Genomic DNA, 18943 nt, shown 5'->3' with positions numbered 1-18943 from the left:
AAACAGCAGCTGTGATTTCACGACTCCCGCAGGACCCTGGAGAATCCCACATTCAGTCCTGGAGGATTTTTACTCACTTTAAAAGTGATGGTGATATAAAAAAATAGCTAGAAAATGGCTTACTCTCCATTTTTATGGAGAGTAGGGCCATCTATTACTTTATTCCTCTGACCTGCAATTTTGCAGAACTCCAGGGCTGGCCAGAAGTCAACTGGAGGACCAGAAATGCAGTATCAGGGCTCAGTGTTGGTGGGCTTTTTCATTCCTAATGGAAAGGTGAGGAGTAATAGCTGGGCATCAGAGGCAGGGGGTAGGATTTAGGACGTGGATGACACACAATCATCTGAAGTTTTATTTCATTCCATAACACTTTAAAGCCCAAGAAATGGCATAGGTTAGGAGAGTAAGTGTCAGAACACATTTTTAAAATCAGCAATACAGCTTCTAAAGCAGTCTCTGCAAGCCATCTCCTTGCTGTGAAACACATGGGACCACTTTCAGCAGCACGTCCCCGTGCAGATACTGCCTGTGCTGGGCTGAACCTGGGCCCTGCTCCCTTTGCACCGCCTCAGGCAATGCTGCAGTGCCTGCATGCCCCAGGGCATCTCCTGGGAGCGTGGCCCTGCAGGTATGGCTCTGGCTGCGGACTTCTGCTGTATAGCACTGAGACATCCACATGCACACTCACGTGCATAGTCATCCTTCTGACAAGAAAAATGACATTATTTAGGATGAAAGGAAGGAGAATATTACTGTAAGCATGTCTCTTCTTCAGGGAAGGATGCAAGACTATGGTTGAAGGATGCAGTAAATCTAAATTTAGCATCAGCAGTAATGAAACAAAAATACTAACATGGCAAATAGGGCAAAAACTCAGCCTGGTGGTGCTAAGTCATTAAAACATTTTTTGGTTGGTAACTTCCATAGAATCATATAATCATATAGGCTGGAAAAGACCACTGAGATCATCTAGCCCAATCACCAACCTACCACCACCATGCCACTAACCATGTCCCTCAGTGCCACATCTCCAGAGACACCTCCAGGGACAGTGACTCAACCACCTTCCTGGGCAGCCTGTAGCAATGCATCCTCCTGAGAAGACATTATTCCTAATATCCAACCTGAATGTCTCTACATTATGCCACTGATTTCAGTTTTTGGCCAGGTGCCACCTGGCGTTCTTGCAGCCAAAAAAAAGCAGCTCCTTGTTGCACTCTCCAGAATTCAATAGGAAAACAGCATGTGCTTCAACTCAGACACAGACTGCCATGAGCAGGCACAGCACTGCTCATGGGGAACTGCACACAAATGAGGATGAGCTGCTGCTGCCACACTGGTAGGGCTTTAATCAAGGGCATTGGTGAGGCTGCACCTCAAGTACTGTGTTCAGCTTTGCACCCTTCACTTCAAGAAAGACACTGGAGTCTTACAGAGTGTCCAGAGAAGGAGAGCAAAGCTGTGAAGGGCTTGGAGCACAAGTCTTATGGGGAGCAGCTGAGGGAGCTGAGATTGTTCAGTCTGCAGAAGAGAAGGCTCAGGGAAGACATTATTGCTCTCTACAATGACCTGAAAGGAGGTTGTGGCGAGGTGGGAGTTGTCCTCTTCTCCCTTGTAACGGTGTTAGAATGAGAGGTAATGGCGTTAAGTTGTGGCAGAGGAGGTTCAAGTTGGACATCAGAAAAATGTCTTCTCAGAAGGAGTGGTGAAGCACTGGCACAGGCTGCCCAAGGAGTTGGTGGAGTCACTGTCCCTGAAGGTGTTCAAAAAACGTGGAGATGCGACACTGAGGGACGTGGTTAATGGACGTGGCGGGGATGGGTCAATGGTTGGGCTAGATAATCCTAGTTGTCTTTTCCAACCTTTTTGATTCTGTGATTTCAAGGGGTGTCTGTGGTGTCAAGGAGCACATCCTGCTTGAGGCAAGGGCACCAAGTCAATGAGGAAAAATGCTGTGTCAGGAAACTCATGTTCACAGCAGAAGTTAAAGCTGGGAAATCCTTCACATCAAGATGAAGGACTCACGAATGGCTGTCAGACCATGTAAAATTGCATAATTCCTATAAATGTGAGATTGCAGCAAAAAAGAATCACAACATAACTGCTAGGCACAGTGAAGTAGATACAGCCGTCCACCCCCAGACCTTGGAAAAAAAAATAATTAGGCATCACTTATCCTGCTATCATTACTTTAGAGTAAAAGTCAAACCGACACTTTACAGGGGTGGTTTCTTTTTTAATTATTATTTTATTTTTGGTAAAATATGAGTGGAATATTTAAATGCTGTAGCATCAGTCTGCTCTTAGGTCATGGCTGTGTAAGAACAATTTCGGTGGTGAGATGTGAGGCCTTTCGGTCAGGAGGCCGAGAGGAGCGGGCTGCAGCAGGGACTGGTGCACGGTAGAGCCTCCCTTTGGGGCCGGTCCCCCTCAGTGGGGTCCCGCACACTTTAACCCTTCGTTTCCACGCGCGAAGAGACAAACCGCGATGCAAGGCACGGCGTGAGCCCACAGGGCCAAGGCGAGAGGCCAGGCAGGGCACGGGGCACCCGACATTTTGGCAGCCCCGAGGGCTGCGGCCCCTCGGTCCCTTCAACAAGTGACAAGATGGAGCAGCGTAGCCGTTCCGACCCCGCCCGGCGGGGCCCAGCCGCACACCCCCGGCCCGGCGGGGCGGGACTGCGGGGCAGAGGCCGCGGTGCGGAGCCGCCCGCCCAGCGTGGAGCGGCTCTCCGCAGCCCGGCCCGCACCTGGCGGCGCCCGCCCCTCCCCACCTGCCGGGGCCGCCCGCGGCGCCCTCCATTGCGCAGCCGGCCGCCGGGGCCGGCGTCCCTCCGCGCCTCCCCCTCCCGCAGTCCTTCCTCCGCTCGCCCCTCGCCTGTCCCCGGCTGAACCGGGGGGAGCCCGCCCCGCTCGGCGTCCCTCAGGCTCCGCCGCCTCCCCTCCCCCCGCGAGGCCGCCGCCCCTCCGCGCTGCCCGCCCGAGCCCCGCTTCCCCCCGCCTCCCGCCGCTCAGCGCGGGTCGCCGCCGCGCCCTGCCATGAGCGCCCCGCCGCACTGAGCAGCACGCGCGGAGCCATGCCGGGCTGGAAGAAGAACATCCCCATCTGCCTGCAAGCCGAGCAGGAGCGAGGTGAGCGCTCGGGGAGAGGGAAGAGGGGAGGAGGGCGGGCGGGGGGCTGCCGCCGCTGTGCCGGCGGTGCCCGCTCCCGGCCTGGATGGGCGGCCCCGCGCCTCCCACGGGCTCGGCGGCGGCGGAAAGAGAGCGGGGGCAGCGGGGGCGGCGGCGGCGGGGGGTCGGGGCTGAATGGGCGCCGCGCCGAGCCTCCCCGCTCCGCTGGTGGCAACTAACTTTTGTCCGCCGCCGGCCCCCGAGCCGGGCTCCTGGGTGAGCCGCGCGGAGGAGCCTGCGGCACCCTCAGCGACTTCGTGGAACTTCCCGGCGTGGGGCAGCGACCCCCGCCCGCCCCCGTGAAGCGGCGCCCGGGCGCGGCGGGCTCCCCGCCTCTGCTTTCGGGGAAAGGGGCCGTGCCTTTCGCGCATCCCCGGGAACTGCGGGGGTCCCCCGAGCCGCCCCCGGACCGGTGGCGACCGAGGGGCAGCCTCGGGTCTCCCAGCCCTGGCTGCGTGTTCCTTTGGCACCGTTCGGAGTAAGCTAAAGAAAAGGTGACTCGGTCCTCCCCGCAAAGAGGGCTTCTACCACCAGAGGTTATCATGGCACTGCCTTAGGGTCTGTCTGAGTCAGAGGGAAAAGAGCCGGTGCACCTACGTTTGGGAACTTCCAGGTCTGCCTGTCCTCTTCCACCTGTTTCAAATCCTATGTTCTGTGTGCCCTGTTCTATGGCAGCACATGAAGCCGTGAAGTAGGACAGTTGTTTTTTGTCTGTTGCCTTATTGAAGAGAAAGCTGTCCTGTTGGAACAGAAATTGACCAAAAAAAAAAAGAGGAGGTTTGGTTTGCTGTGTGAAAGTGGTGTGCTCCTGCGCTGGAGGTGAACTGCCTCGGAGCTGTGCCCTGCTCCTTGCTGTAATTCCTGCCTTAAGGGGCGGCTGCTGGCAAACATATGACGTAATAAAAATAGTAAGTGAGGTGGGAGCAGGTATCTCGCCTGCGAGAAGCTGTGTTTTGTCTCTCTCTTTAGAAAATGCAGTCATTACTGAAATGTGAGGTTGAATGTCTTCATGTCAGGAATGTCTGTGCAGCTAACGAATCACAGCAGTAGGATAGAAGACAGTTGTCAGAATGTATCAGATGCTTTTACAGATGGGGAAACTTTAAAAAGGGTCTAATCTGGATACGTCAGAAATGGGGAAGATTTTCTCCTTTCATTCTGCATAAAGGTTGTGTCATGAGCTGTGCCATGCAGGCTCGTCTTTGCTGGAAGCAAGCGGTGGTCAAGGCTTTGATGGGTCTAGTGCTGATTAGAACACCGATTTGTTAACTGTTCTTGTCTGTTAATACGTTTATTTAATCCTTCCTTTTCAGTTTGGAAGTGGATAGATTTATATTACAATAACGTTATCACTGTGATGCTTCTCGTTGCTGTTTTTCCACTGTGCAAATAAAAGAGCTCTTCTGTGCCTGAAGTAAATGATTACTTCCTGAAGTATGTTTCATTGCATATTGCTGTAGTTTAGCTAATAATTGAGCAGGGCTCCAGTTACAAGAACTCTTCTTCCTTAGACTAAAAAAAATATGAAATGGTCCAAATTGTTAATCAGCACCAAATTTAACTGTCCTTGGGCATAAAGAGTAGATGAAATAAAGCTTTCAAACTAGCCAGAAGAATGGCCAGAGCAGTTATGAATTGAAGGTGTATCTTTAGCTAATGTAGAAGTTTAGCATGGCATTGAGTTAAAAGGCAATTACAGATACGGTTAAATTCTGGTTCAGAGCCAGTTGTGCTAACATCCCCCTCTGCCGTTTCTGGAAAATATTTCCATTCCGACGCTCTGCAGAGCACTTGATGTGTGTTGTGCTATCGAGACTTCTGTGAATGTCAGTGCTGTTGTTTTAAACAATCATCGAGTCCATCTGTCGATATTCTGTGATTTACATATGGAACAGCATTGGATATAGAACAAATACAGCTTACATTATAGAATATGTCACATCCCATACACCAGTGTGCCTATATATGAAGTATCCATTTATCTATCTCAGGTTCTGGTGGATATTGAATAATAATACATACATGGAATATTTTTGTTCAGTAACGTATAAGAAGCACTTCATGCATTATTTGGATTGATGTACGTGCAACCTGGCTGTTTAAGCAGTGTTTCTCTTCACTGCAAGGAGCTCATCTCCGTTGCATCCTGCAGTTGCCGGTAGGACAGTGGCAGTGCATCAGCTGTGTAACAGCCCAGCAGCTCTCTGTCAGCTTGGTGCAGTAAAGGGAAGAGGTGGAAAAAAAAAGTGGGAAACTAGTGAGTAGTTTAATAATCCTGGTTCATCCATGTGCCTTCAGCTGGCTCTCTTCTTCAGTCTCAGCTTGGTTGCATCTGCTGTCCATGTAGGTCTTCTCTGTTATAACAATGTTAGTGTGCAGCCTTAATTTCAAGTGCAGTTGTAGATATTGTAGCAGCAAGTTGGAATCAGAAAAGGAGAGGGTGCTGGAAGTGGGGAACAGGGAAGGAGAGGTTGGCTGTTGGCACAACTGATTTGTACTGACCGTCTTTCCCCAGACACTTCTTCAGAATTCACTGTTCTCCTTCAGCCCTGTCTTGGGAGGTGTGCTTGCTGCATATGTTTCTATATAGAGCCGCCTGTGCCCCTGTCCCTGGCTGTGGGAAGGAGGATGTGGTGGGCACTGTGATGTGGGACTTAGAGGTGGGTGGGTTTGCTAAAGTGGCTGTGGGGGCTGTGAGGAAAACTCAGAGTCAGGTGTATCCCCATGCCACTGTGGAATGGAAAGCTCTGTTAGTACCAATGTTTTGTCTCCATCCAAAGCAACACAGTATTGCTTCGGGAACATCTCAGATGGCTACTGTGTCACCTAGTGCATCAGAAACATGACGCGGGCGCTGCTGCAGTTGCACGTTGCTGAATAAAATGTACGTGAAATGTCATTATTTTTATGGGAAGAGCTGTCAGGATATTGGAAACAGTGATACCACTGCATGGGCGTGCTGGGCGTGCTCTAAGCAGGGTTATTTTAGTATATCACTATCCTTGTTCGCTCCTTCCTTGCTTCAGAGTTTTTCTTCTGTGTTGAGTGCTTGCCTCAAAAAGTCCTTTGCTCAGCCCTTCATTGCAGTTCCTTCAAGTCCTGCACTGAAATGGAGGTTATCCAAAAGCTTGACCAAACGAGAATTTTGCTAATGGAAATTGGCCAGTTGTACTAAAATGGTATAACAGAGAAGCGGTCAACACTGTTAATTCAGCTTGGCAAAAATTGATACACTAAGTGAAGGAGAACAGCACGGCATGTGCCACCCCCATATTCTGCATCTCTCAAAAAATGGCACAATAGGATTTATTTTTATTTGATGGCAATCTAATCCTGTTATAAACCACTGAAAACACTCCTTGAGGTGACATCTGAGCAAATACTTTGAGAAGAATGTTCCCAGAGTTAATTTTGCTCATTATCTCTTCCAGTCAAGTTATATGAAGGTATTTTATGGAACTCCTAATTCAACCTTACAGCTGATCAAGTTTGACAGGAGTACGGAAAATAAGATCTGCATATTTTGTGTGTTCACTGAGGGGCTGCTTGGGATCCCTTAATGTACGTGGTTATTAATTATAAGAGTGCATCTAAGTATATGCTTTGATCTTGATGATAAAACCGGGTTATTATTATTTAAATCTAGCATGCCTTCCATAGATGTTCTGCTTCTGTTCTCAGTACAGTAGCCCGTTTATTTTGAGGATGAAGGAAAGACTACATTTTTTATTTCCTGCTCATGCATTTATCCGTCTTAATTTCTTTTCGTCAAGGAAATAAGTTGAAATTTAGGAAATGTTTTAAAGGAAACACTTAAAAACCCTGCACTCAAGGATTAAAGAATACACATTACTTTGTGAATCTTGCCTCAAATACAAAGACAGTGTGCTCTGATGGAAGATGTTGTGACAGCGCACATCTATCTCTGAGCTCACTGCTGTGCGAGCTTGTCTGCTTATTTTAATCTGGGAGAGAATCATTTTCTCAGATAAGTGAGAGATACAGTCCCATTATTGGACTTAATTGTGTTATTGTGGCTTAGCAATTTACATCCGATCAAATGAGGCTGCTTTAGCAGGGGATATGCTTCATGCTCTTTCTGGATACAAGTTAAAAGAAAAAAAAGCTTATATTTCAACACAAAAGGATAAGAATAGCTGTTCGCTGTCTGTAAGCTGAGGCCTAATAGGGTAAGAGGAATCTCATCCTTCTCCGGCCTAAGTGGGACCTCAGAAGCTGAAGAAAACAAGCTGAAGATCCGGTACTTGCAGTCGGTTGACTGATTTGTAAACTTTGGGATGTCGGGAAAATTGGGACTGGAAACCTTGCTCAAGGGCTTTCTGTGTTTCTTTATCTGTTGTCTCATATGCGCGCACTGGGTTTACGCGGGAAGGTTTTGATAGCCACGGCCTGCGGGGCTGCCCCACATCAGATCAGAGCAGCTCCAGCCGCTCCATCACGGCCCCGTCGCGGCCGGAGCTGAGCCCCGAGCGGCGCTGGGTGTGCTCCGAGAGAGCAGGCTGAAGGGACGGAGTAACTGCTGTGCAACAGCAGCTGGGGGAGAGAAGAGAGATGTGAGACACGGCCCCGCAGGCACCGAGGTGAGGGCAGGAGGCGCCTCGGGCGCGGAGAGGCAGCTCCCTGCGGCCCAGGAGAGGCGCACTGAGGAGCGGGCCGTGCCCCGCAGCCCGCGGGCGCCGTGCCGAGCCGATCCCCGCGAGCGGCCGCGGAGGTGCCCGCGGGCAGCGGTGGATGCGGTCTGAAGGCCGCAGCGCGCCGGGCCGTGGCTGCAGCCCGTGGGGAAGGGCCCGCGGTGGGGCGGAAGGCCGGGGAGCTGCCGCACGTGGGGAGCAGCGTGGGGCGGCGCCTGAAGGGCGGGCCCTGCGGTACGGAGCCGTGCTGGAGCGGCGCTGGGAGAGCTGCCGTGGGAAACGCGCACAGGATGGGTTCGGGAAGGGCGGCGTGCCGTGGGGGGGGACGTGTGGAGCAGGAGCAGAGAGACCGAGGAGGAGAGGCAGATGTGTGCTATGGGCTGACTGCAGCCAGTGCTTGCTGTTCCTCTGCACTGCTTGAGGGGAGGACGAAGAAGAGGTGGATGGATGGGGGAAAGTTTTTAGCTTGCTTTTAGTTCTCAGTGCACTATCCTGTTGTTAAGAGGCAACTAATTGCATTAATCTCCCTGTGCTGAGCCTGTTTCCTCCTGACAGTGCTTGGTGAGTAATGTCCCTGTCCTTGTCTCAACCCTTGAGCCCTCTTCTGTGGTGTTTTCTCACCCTGTTCTTTGAGGAGGGGCAGTGAGACAGCGGTGTGGTGGAGCTCATCAGCCCATGAGGGTCAGACCACTGCAATGTGTCACATGCCTCCTGAGAATCAAATCAGAAGTCAAATGAATCTTGCACAGCTGGTCTTTCTTCACTTGATAGCCTGAACAGGGAGGAATGTCACAGAATGGCCAGGGTTGGAAGGGACCTCAAGGATCATGAAGCTCCAACTCCCCTGCCACAGGCAAGGCCACCAACCTCCCCATTTAATAGTAGATCAGGCTGCCCAGGGCCCCTTTCAACCTGGCCTTGAACACCTGCAGGGGCGTTGCATCCACAACCTCTCTGGGCAGCCTGTTCCAGCACCTCACCATTCTCTCTGTAAAGAACTTCCCCCTGACATCCAACCCAAATCTTCCCTCCCTCAACTTAAAACCATTTCCCCTTGTCCTGCTGTCACTTACTGCTCTGAGTAGGATAAGGTGACACTCACACACAGGGGACACAGGCGCTGCGATGCTTTCTTCATTCCTTCCCTCAACCAGCTGAGACCACAGGGATGAGAAAGAGGCAGTGATTGCTCTCTTGTGTCCTTTTAGTATGAAAGGAATGGAGAATAAGCAACAACCATTTATATATCTCGTGATCTGCACAGACACATTAACAGTATTTTATGATCTGAAGTGTTAAAATAATTCAGAAATTTTCAGAATCTTCATGAAGACACAGTCTTTCCTGAGTGCTGAGAGATGACCATCTACTGTGTCTGGATCATAAGCAGGTTTTTCCCCATACAGAAAAAAAATATGTGACATACTGTGATATACTGGCTGCATTTTTTTTTTTTTTTTTTTTTTTTTTTTTTTACAAAAGCAAAACAGTTTTTGCTCATGTTCATTAAAAATGGAGAATTAGATTTGGTCTGGGAATTTGCTAGCAATGAGTAATGATTTATTGATGTGGCAGCAAACACTCCGGCTTCTCTCAAAGAACAGCAACATGTACAATTGGAAGCACTAACAATATTTGTTGATAATGGGCACGGTTGCTTTTGCAGGTGTCTGAGAGCTGTAAAGAGAGTCAGCTCTGAACACAATTTCTTGATGAAAGAATTTCCTGTGCACTTATACTTCACAGGGAAGTGTAACCAAAAGCACAGTTTATGTTCCCTCAGTAATGCAGAAGCAGAAACTTTCCTTGAATCTCAATACATGCCTACTTAGCTCCACTGTTTTTTGTTTTTTATATGATTCAGGACTGACTGAACTACACTACCAATACTCATGGCTCTCCACGAGGAACAGTCAAGAATGTGTTACTCGTGTGGCTGTAGTAGGCATGCCTTGATGGCCCACATTCCTCAAATTGCTCATATCTGATCTCTGCTTAATCCTGCTAGTGCCTAAAAAAAAAAAAAAAAAAAGGATGCACTGAGTCAGCACAGGGTCTTATGATCATGCCTGTGAAATCCAGTGTTGTTTGAATGTTCTACCTAAGTCGTTTGTATTTATGTCTGTTGAAATGTCAGAGCACCATCTTTCCTGACTATGCAAAAACAGACTAATGAGATGTGCCAGCATTCTGTGTGGGGACAGTTGGGATCACCTGCTCATTATTTAAGTTTGGCAAGTTGAGTGTAGTGCCCTGTGAAATTCATTTGTGTTGGAGTATGTTGGTACCATTTATGTTGGATGCAAATAATCTTGATTACTGTGTCACCTTACTGATTTTTTTTTCCTTTCTCTTGCCATTGGCACAAGCTGTACTGAGTAGCTGGGCAACACAAACTGTTCTGGCTTGTCCTATAGTGCGGCAGCCAGGTTTTATGGCTCTGAATTAAGCTGATGAGCTAATGCTTTTTATAAAGTCATTTTTGGTGCTATTTCTGCTTTTTCACTGATTCTGCATTACAAGTTAGATGCAGTGTGCATTTGCAGAAGCAAAATTCTTTGCTTGCTGTTAAAATATTATAAGAGACGTTCAAACGAAGGAGACTGATGATATTTCACATGGAAATTTTCTTTGAAAATTACTGCAGGAATTGAGAAGGACAGGCGTGACTGACACAACCTCCATCTGTTTTGTGCAGGGCAGCAACGTTCTTTCATTTCTTATCACTGAAAATCACCGCTGTGAAGATTCTGCAACTGTGCAGGAAAAGCTGCAGAGAATATTTTAATAGTTTACCTCCTTACACATTGGGATCCCACAGACATTAGGGAGTTGTCTCATTGAAGTTTGGCTCTTAAAAAAGCCTAATTGACTGCAGAAAAGTCTTACTTTGGGGTTAGTGAGCTGCACCAGGCAGTGCAGTGCTTTCTTCCTTATGAAACGTCATGCTAGGTGAATGTACAGCGAGGATCTTTCTGTCCCCATACTCTGAAGTGTGAATTAAAGTGAATGCACACACATTTAAAAAGGTGAGGAAGAACTTAATGGTGACTGGAACATGTGATGAGGTGAGCCAAATGATTCTTATGGGTCCCTTCCAATTTGGGGTATTCTGTGATTGTAAGAAATCAGAGATAAGTTTTCCCTTTATGAGCTTTTTGTTTCTATACAAGCAAGATAGAAATAATGTCAGGTTTTCTGCAGTTGCCTGAATTGAAGTCCTGGTATTGCATAATCCAAGCTTGTCTGGCCTCTTCCACAGCAGGAGAATGCTCATAATAATGTGGTGGGTTTTCTTGTTGTTTCTTTTCTTTTTCAAGCAAACAAATGTATAACAGTAGCTAGTCCAGCAGCAGCTACTACCTGAATGCAAATCCTTCTACAGTGGTCGACAATGCATGTGGAGTAATGTAGGCAGCAAGAAGGAAGGTGCGTTGGGTCCCTGTGTGCAGTGACCGTGTGGCTCAGAGCAGCAGTGTTTCAGGGTTTGCTAATGGGAAGGCTCATGGAAAACTTTTATTAACATGTGAGTAACAGACCTGTGGACTTCTTAGATTCTATATTTCTATTTGGATTATCGTCTTTGTGGTCTGAATACAGTGTCCTTTGTACTGTTGGAAAGATGAGCTTACAGCGTTGCTTTTGTCTTTCACCACTGCTAGCTCCCATTCACCAAAGATCAGCGATGAGATCAGAGCTGCCAGAGGTGTGTTTTGGCATCCGATCTAGGCCAGGATGGTTTTGATAAGTGAATTGCATCAAGCTCCCTACTATCCCTTGCAGTCTCCAAACTGATCTCTGAAAACATTGCTAACTGGCAGAATGTTGTCCTCGCTTGTGCCCCTGTCACTATGAACTATTGGGACCTAGTTTTGAGATAAGGCTCTAGTGGAATTAACAGGCGACTGTGCTACCCAGACAAAAAAATTTAAGTTCAATGACAAACAATGAAGTGTTTGTGTTGTTTCTGAGATAGGAGTGGGTTATTTATACAACTGCTGGGCAGAAGCTACAGTGGTAGTCACACAGAGAATACTCTGGGGAGTGAGATTCAGTGCCCGCCGCATGGATGAGGCTGCTGTATTCTGGAGGTTAATTTACTTGTGCCAGCAAATGTACGGAGCCCTTGTGTTTGCTAGTAGAGGCCGTTTATTAATCCAAGGTCTCTTCTGAAAAGTTAAGGAAAGCTACTGCCCAAAAATATGTGGCCTTGTTTGCGTATATTTCTGCCAGCTTTATTCTTTTTTATTTTTATGTCCCTGGTGTTTTTGTAACCATCCTACTGTTTGTGAATGTGTGAGATTTGGGCATTGAGCCTTTTCAAAATAACTGATGTTAAAGCTTCCTATTTTGTGAGGAATATGCCTGTATGTTATTCAACCATTTTTCTTCTGATTATAAGTTTCCAAACCAAATGAACAGTACATGTGACATAGGCTTGAACCAAATTTTGTTGTAGAGAGTTTCTATGTATGTCATAGATGTGGTAAATCCAATGAAAGAAATCTTTCTCACAGAAACATATTCTGAAATGATAATTTGCAGTGCTTTTAACTTCACCTCTTACTAGGACTGTTTGCAAAATGCGCAGGAGCCTGATAGACTTGCAGGATTTGCGTGTTATAAGTGAAGCAGTTGATGAAATGCTTTGAGCTGGGGTGTGTGCATCTGTATGGAGAGGGGAGAGAGGTCTGTGGGCATGAAAGAATGCAATGGATGAGACAAGGCTAATTCAGGAGCTTTATAGTTGTAGCTCTTGTGAGTCAGTAACTCACTGGACTCAGAGATGCTATTAGTAGCAAAAAGTCCAAACCGACCCCCTGCTCATACTTGAAGCACACAGTGTTAAAACATGGCTGGTGAGTTTTCTTCTGTGCAATCTTATTGAACTACTACATTTTGTAACTTAACTTTCATACTCTATTGATTTGAATATTATTTGGTTTTAATGTTCCCAGGGTTTTCTGTCATTACTAATGCTGAGAAAAATGGTGTACTGATTCTGGCTTTTCTTATAGTCTCTCTTATTTTCTATGCCTTATTTGAATGTACTAACCCTAACATTATTTGAAATTTCTCATCTGCCTGAGGACGTTCTGTGCGTCCACAAATTTAGGTGTGCACCCATACCTGCATTTGTTTAAAGAAATAAAGCATCAAAAACAAACAAAAATCCCATCAGGAAGGCTATATGTTGTATTAGCTCATCATTCTGCTTAGGTGCATTTTAGATGTGTTCACCGCTATTTGTTTAAATATTTAGTGCAAACTGATTCATGCTTTTTAGAACACTTAAATATGAAAAGAGCCTTAATTTTCAGATGAATTACCCTCTGCCATTCAATATAAATTTTTCAAACCAAGTGAAAAAGAAGGTTCAGCTGCTGGCCCTGTACTGTATTTTCTGCTTTTGTGGAAGAGCAGAGCGATAGGCAAGCTGTGACTTGTACTCCTTTCACATTTCTTTTTTTGTTAAGTAATTGGAGACATTTTAAAGAAGCACCTCCTAGAGTCTTACGGTGACCTCCTTGAGAAAGTGGCTTAAATATAGGAAACATCCTTGCAGATGATTTATGGAGTTCCAGCTCATCTGCAAACTCTTCTTAATACTTCTCCCGGCTCATAATGTACGTTAGGCGAGTTTGGACATTTCCTTCCTCTTCCATCACTCCTTGTTTTAGTTGTTGTTGTTGTGTTCTTACATGCAGTTTCATTTAGTGCGCTTATGTGAAACTTCTCAATGTTCTAATTGCAAACTCTGCGTTCTATGCAGTTCTGTGAACTTTTTATATTGTGTTGTTGATTGTTTCTGTGCAATTACGGTACGTGGGGTTGTAAAGCTACACGCATTTCAGGGTTTGCAATGTCAAAGATACGCGTTTTGATTACATTTAAAATACATCCTCTATGGCACGCTCTATGGACGAAGGAGTGCAGGTGCAGATCTGTTGCTGAAATTGTTCTGAAGCTGTGTTTTGTGATAGTATTTTGCCCCAATAGCGCGCCAAGGACCAAAAGAAAAACAAAAATTTGTCATGAGCTGATAATTTGTCAGAGAGATGTTTATCATCAGAGTAGGCACATAGAAGGACTGAGTCAGTAATCTGTTCCGCACAAACTCCTTCATCCAGCAAAGTACTTAAAAATGCACGTTTTTCTGGGTCAGATCACAACGTTGGGAAATTACTGGGCTCTAGCTGTTTGAATGGGTGATGCACATGGAACCTATTCATTTGATGCCAATCTTAGAAAGATCTTTAAGTCAAGGCCACTGAAACCTTTGCCAGTTAAGTGTATGAAACTTGAGAATGGATAATCCTTTTGAAGTCAAAGTGCTTAAATTTAGGCTCGTAAGTTATGTGCTTAACTGGATCAAAGGCTAATTATAAAAAGAAACTCTTTATTTTGTTTAATTAAAGATCATTCTTGTGATACTAATGCCAGTATCTCTTTTGTGGGAGAAAGAGCCAGAGAAGAGGTATAAAATGTCATAACTTTTCTAATATAAATGTCCTAATTTTTTGATTCAAAGTGTCTTTTTTTCCCCGTTGAATATATAAAATATGTATTTCTTTGGTGGTATTTCTTTGCTTATTTTTCATATTTGTTGGAAGTGAAGTTAAATGCATTGAACAGTAAGATACTTTCTTCTTCATGGTGGAAAAACACGTTTTCCATTCACTGAAAGGTGTCTCATTGTGAATACAAGTAATAGGCAAAAAGGTGTGCTCAGAGCCAGCAGCTCTGCCATCTAAGTGGCATGTGCTATTGATGAGAACAGCTCTGAGATCCAAGTGCATTTTTGGAGTTGCCTGATTCATTATCACAGAAAAGACTGTTACGTACAAAAAGGGGAGGAAAAATCATTGGCAGGTTGAAGATGGTGAAGGATGCTTTTTTCCAAGCGTGGATTCCAAAAAACACAACGTTTTGGTTTTTTTTTCCTTTTAAGTACAGCAGCCCTTGAAGCAGAAGCAATCGATTTAAGGGATAGCATAGTATTGTGATTGAAATAGGTAAGAACTTTCTGTTGATGTCATTCAGGGCATTTGGGACAGCTGCCATTTTTGTGTTGTTTCATCCCAATGTGAGACTCCAAAAACATCCAAAGGAACACAAGGGTAAATTCTTGAGAAAGAAGGATTTAAATACTGTGGGGCTATTGCTTTGAATTGTCCTTGAAAGAAGTTTGGAGGAGGAATAGCAGTGATGCTATTTTGTGCTTCATATCTTAATTCTTAGGTAGGAAAATACATATGGTTTTGGGTGGTCCTTTCTACTTCGTCTCTGCATTCCAGTCTCTCTCTTTCTGTGAACTTTCGATATATTGACTGCTTTGAAAGTATTTTCCCACCTGGGATGTGTTATGGAAATCTAAGTAATAATGGAAATATTACATTTTCAAAGGAAGTAATAAAATACTCCCAGATAAATCTTCATGTTCTCTGCTCTGTCCACAAGAGAGGCAACTTTATGTCCTTTGGTGTTTCAGTGTTGGTCATCGTTAATAAACTTCAGTCTTCCTCTACTACAGCAAGGTGAGTGTTGGGCTTTTTGTAAGAAAACTGAGTCAGAGGGATGGATGTTATAACATCACAGCAGATAAATAGATGTTTGCTTTGCAGTTTGAACTCTCCCATGCCTTGTTCCTGGAGTCAGTAGAGCCCTTACACGAGCTGTAGTTGTTTCTATACACAGAAATGCTACAAGGTTAGTCTTTGATAGTTGATTAGGAAATATGACTAGAGAAAAAAAGGCATTTGTTCTGGGCAAAAACATGTGCTTGTGTGAATAAAATGCATCACGAGGGTTGCGAGTCCAAGTGCTCATCCTCAGGAGCCAATGGCCAATGTCAAATGGAAACTGCATTTCTGCAGTACATGTGATGAAAGCTGAATAATAAAAAAAACTGAGTAAAAACATTGTTTGCAATATGACACTAAACCTCTTCCAGTGTTCTGTAACTTTCAAGTCAGTTAGGCAAATACTATTCTCAATAACAGACCATTCTTGTACATTTGTCTCTAAACAGGCTTCAACACTGCAGTGCTGAGGCTTATTGGTGTGTAAGTCATTAAAGCATATGCAGATTTGTTTGTGTGTCTGCTACTTCCCTGCTCATCTCAGTGTGTTTGTTGAAAGATTCCCTGAAAAAAAAAACCCACTCCTCAAGGAATGTCTTTTGAACATTAATGCCCAATCAAGGAGGGGGTGAGTTATTATTTTCATAATGAAGTCATCTTTCCCCTTGAATCGAGGTACTGCATAAAATGCAGACAAGAACAAAAGCACTTTTGCTTATTTGATCTTCCAAGATCAAGCTTATGATCTGCTATTGCAGAATGTGGTTGCTGGTCGTCTATGAGTCCATGTGCACAGAAGAGGTGGAGGAGCCTTTTTTTCTTTGTTCATGTAAAAATCTCTTGAATTTATACTGAGATGTGAATGGCAAGGAACATCAACAAGTGCAGAAGAATAGTACCAAGCCTGTCTGCAAGTGGTGGATGTAGCCAGTCAGGTTTATGTTGTATGCCGAGTGGAACTATGCTGCAGACATTTCCTGAGGTTTGTCTCAGCACCTTTAGCTTTCAGAACTTTGGGGGCTCTTGTATTGATGGTGATGTACTTATCTCGGCTGCTTCCCCAGCACTGTGTAATGCAAAGCATTTGCTATTCACTTTCTCTCTGACCTGGATAGCTTCTCTCTTCTTTCCACATGACCACCTTTCAGGTTTCCTTACGCTTTGTGCATCATCTGGTATAACAAAGCAAAGCAAATATTTTTTTTACACGAAGCTCTGCGTTCAACTGTATTCTGCTTCCATCTAAAGCTGACTTTGGAATGTACTTCTATGTAATTAATCATTTTTTTGTGATATTTCAAGGTTGATATGAATTAGGGAAGCTATGGGGAGAATTTGGATTTTCAAGGCAAAGTGCAGGCTCAGTGAAAAATACAAATAGGCAAACGGGCAGAACCCTTACTAAATTGGCAGAAGAAAGAATTCCAGATTGAATAATGTTTCTTCATAACATGTTTTATTAAAAAAGGCAAGGAAAAAAAGGGAAAAAGTTGCAAAAAGTTGTACAGTGAATAGCAATTGTGCTACAGTATGCAAAGATATGAGCTAATATTTGCCCGTTCCTGGAAATAGCAACAAAATGTCACTGAGAAAAGCACAACTTAAAGCTCTGGTGTTTTCTTCATCTGCTTCTATAAACACAGTATAGACTTAAAAAATGCAGTTTGAGATTCAGAACATGACTTGTTTTGAAAAAGTGTTTCTAATTTTTATTCACTAAAATTCAAATTAGGCTGTTTAAACCTGGGAATCAGCAAAAATTGTTTGAAAGAACTTCAATTATTTCTCCTGCAATTCCACCATTTTTCCGCTGTTGTTGTGAAGCATCTGCATAACCATCATCACAATATATATTTTGACATTTGAGGATTTTTAGCTGTATTACAAGGGCTGCTCCAGAAGTACTGCCTCCAATTTTATTATGTTGGCTCGTGCTGTCAGAGGTGGCTGTTGGTGGTACGGCAGTAGAAGCTGAACCTTCCCACCAGTATCCTCTTCCATGTTGTTTCCTTGTGACAGGTGGCAGCAGAGGGGAGCTCTGACACAGAGCTGTCTGACGTGGATGTGTGGATGAATTGAAGATGTAGCACTGAGTTTCTCCATGTGGAAAAAATGGCACCCATTGACACTCGCTGAACATTTCTGTAGACCAAATGGTGGATGTGAGCACAGAGGAGCAGTAGGTGGTGCATTTCAGCAGTGGTGACAGTGGGGCACCTCTGCTGGTGGTGCCAATGTTTACAAGTGCTGCATACGAGCTGTTGTTCATCACTGGTGGAAATTGCACAGCTAATGTTGGTGACTGTGTTGAAAAATAGTGTTTTGTAGCTGAGAATTTGCTCTATCAAGTAGTGCTCTTTGTATCTGTTGTAGTTTCCATGGGAGGCATTACTTTCAGAGTGATCAAAAGGTATTTAAAAAAAAAAAACAAAAATCACCCCAAAAAATGTTTTGTTTTGTTTTGTTTTTTTGCAGTGCCCTAACTGAAACCTTGGTTCATCTGTAGTATTTCATATTTTCATGTGTCGTATTAACCCTGATGTCTTTATACACTTCTTGTCTCTAACAGCTTAAGAACATGTTGTTTATTTCCTTTAGCAATCTTCAGCTATTGCAACAGATGTATTTATTTACTTATTTATTTATTTTAAGAGAGGAGAGAGAGAATAACATTGACTGAAACACTTTGCTTTCCATATTAATTCGGGCAAAAGTCCTTCTGACCTGCTATATCTGTGACCGTATCTGTTTTTGGTGCTTCAAGGCAATGACCTCTGTAAGATTGCCCTGAAGTTTCTGAAATTTTATTTGAAGCATCTAGTATTTTATTACTTACTGTTATGAAGTGTGTTTGTCGTGTCTATAAATGCCTGTAGTCTGCTGTCCAGATTTGTGTGGGAATGAAATTCAGTATCTAATTCTGTATTGTGTGAAGAAAGCGTTCAAGCTGTTATTTGGTAATTCTGATGAATGATCTGCTGACCATTCTCAAGCCAGAGGTTATTCGCTTCAATGTGCCCTCACTTTTGTTTGTCACTGCTGTTCTGTGCACCTTATGGAGAGGTGTGCTGGACCCACTGCTCAGCCTTTGCTCACACCTGTATGGTTGATTATTTTCTGAAGTTGGGGGACTGGATCCCAGGGTGCAGTTGCAGGTCCCAGTGCACCTCAGTTGTACTTCTGCAGTCCCCCATCCCACTGTTCGCTCCTGCTTTTGGACCACTGCTCTTCTTTGAGCAGAGCTCTTCACTGCTCTCGTTAGTGTGTAGCTCTTGTCTTCATTATCCTTTAATACTTTTACATGATCAGAAAGTATTTTAATCTCATCAGTCATCCCTCTTTCATGTTGATTCTTAATGTTTCTCTGTATTCTCAAAGATCACTCTTCTCTAGTTCAAACCATTGTTGGGCCTTCCTGGTTCACATGAACTGATGAAAACTGGAGTTACCAAGTCTGACTTTGTCCACAACTGTTTCTTTGAATTCAGTTAAATCACTGATAAGGCTGACCATCTCTCTCCATATTTTTGTTTTGTT

The 18943-nt window shown here is 44.8% G+C and overlaps 1 protein-coding gene across 2 annotated transcripts in view; it reads left to right on the top strand.

Moving 5' to 3' along the window:
• Window positions 1–3075: 3075 nt before the first annotated feature.
• GRIP1 (glutamate receptor interacting protein 1) overlaps window positions 3076–18943 on the top strand; it is a 309262-nt gene continuing 293394 nt past the window's right edge. For both annotated transcript variants that reach the window (XM_042872389.1, XM_042872388.1), the window contains exon 1: window positions 3076–3132. In XM_042872389.1, coding sequence (XP_042728323.1) covers window positions 3078–3132 — 55 coding nt within the window. In that variant the 5' untranslated portion in view covers window positions 3076–3077. The remainder of the gene's footprint in view (window positions 3133–18943) is intronic.

Source organism: Lagopus leucura, unplaced genomic scaffold, assembly GCF_019238085.1.
Source record: "Lagopus leucura isolate 7727_CA_CO unplaced genomic scaffold, USGS_WTPT01 Super-Scaffold_100008, whole genome shotgun sequence".
NCBI lineage: Eukaryota > Metazoa > Chordata > Aves > Galliformes > Phasianidae > Lagopus > Lagopus leucura.
The sequence above is the reverse complement of the archived record's forward strand: the minus strand, read 5'-3'. Positions and strand labels throughout refer to the sequence as shown.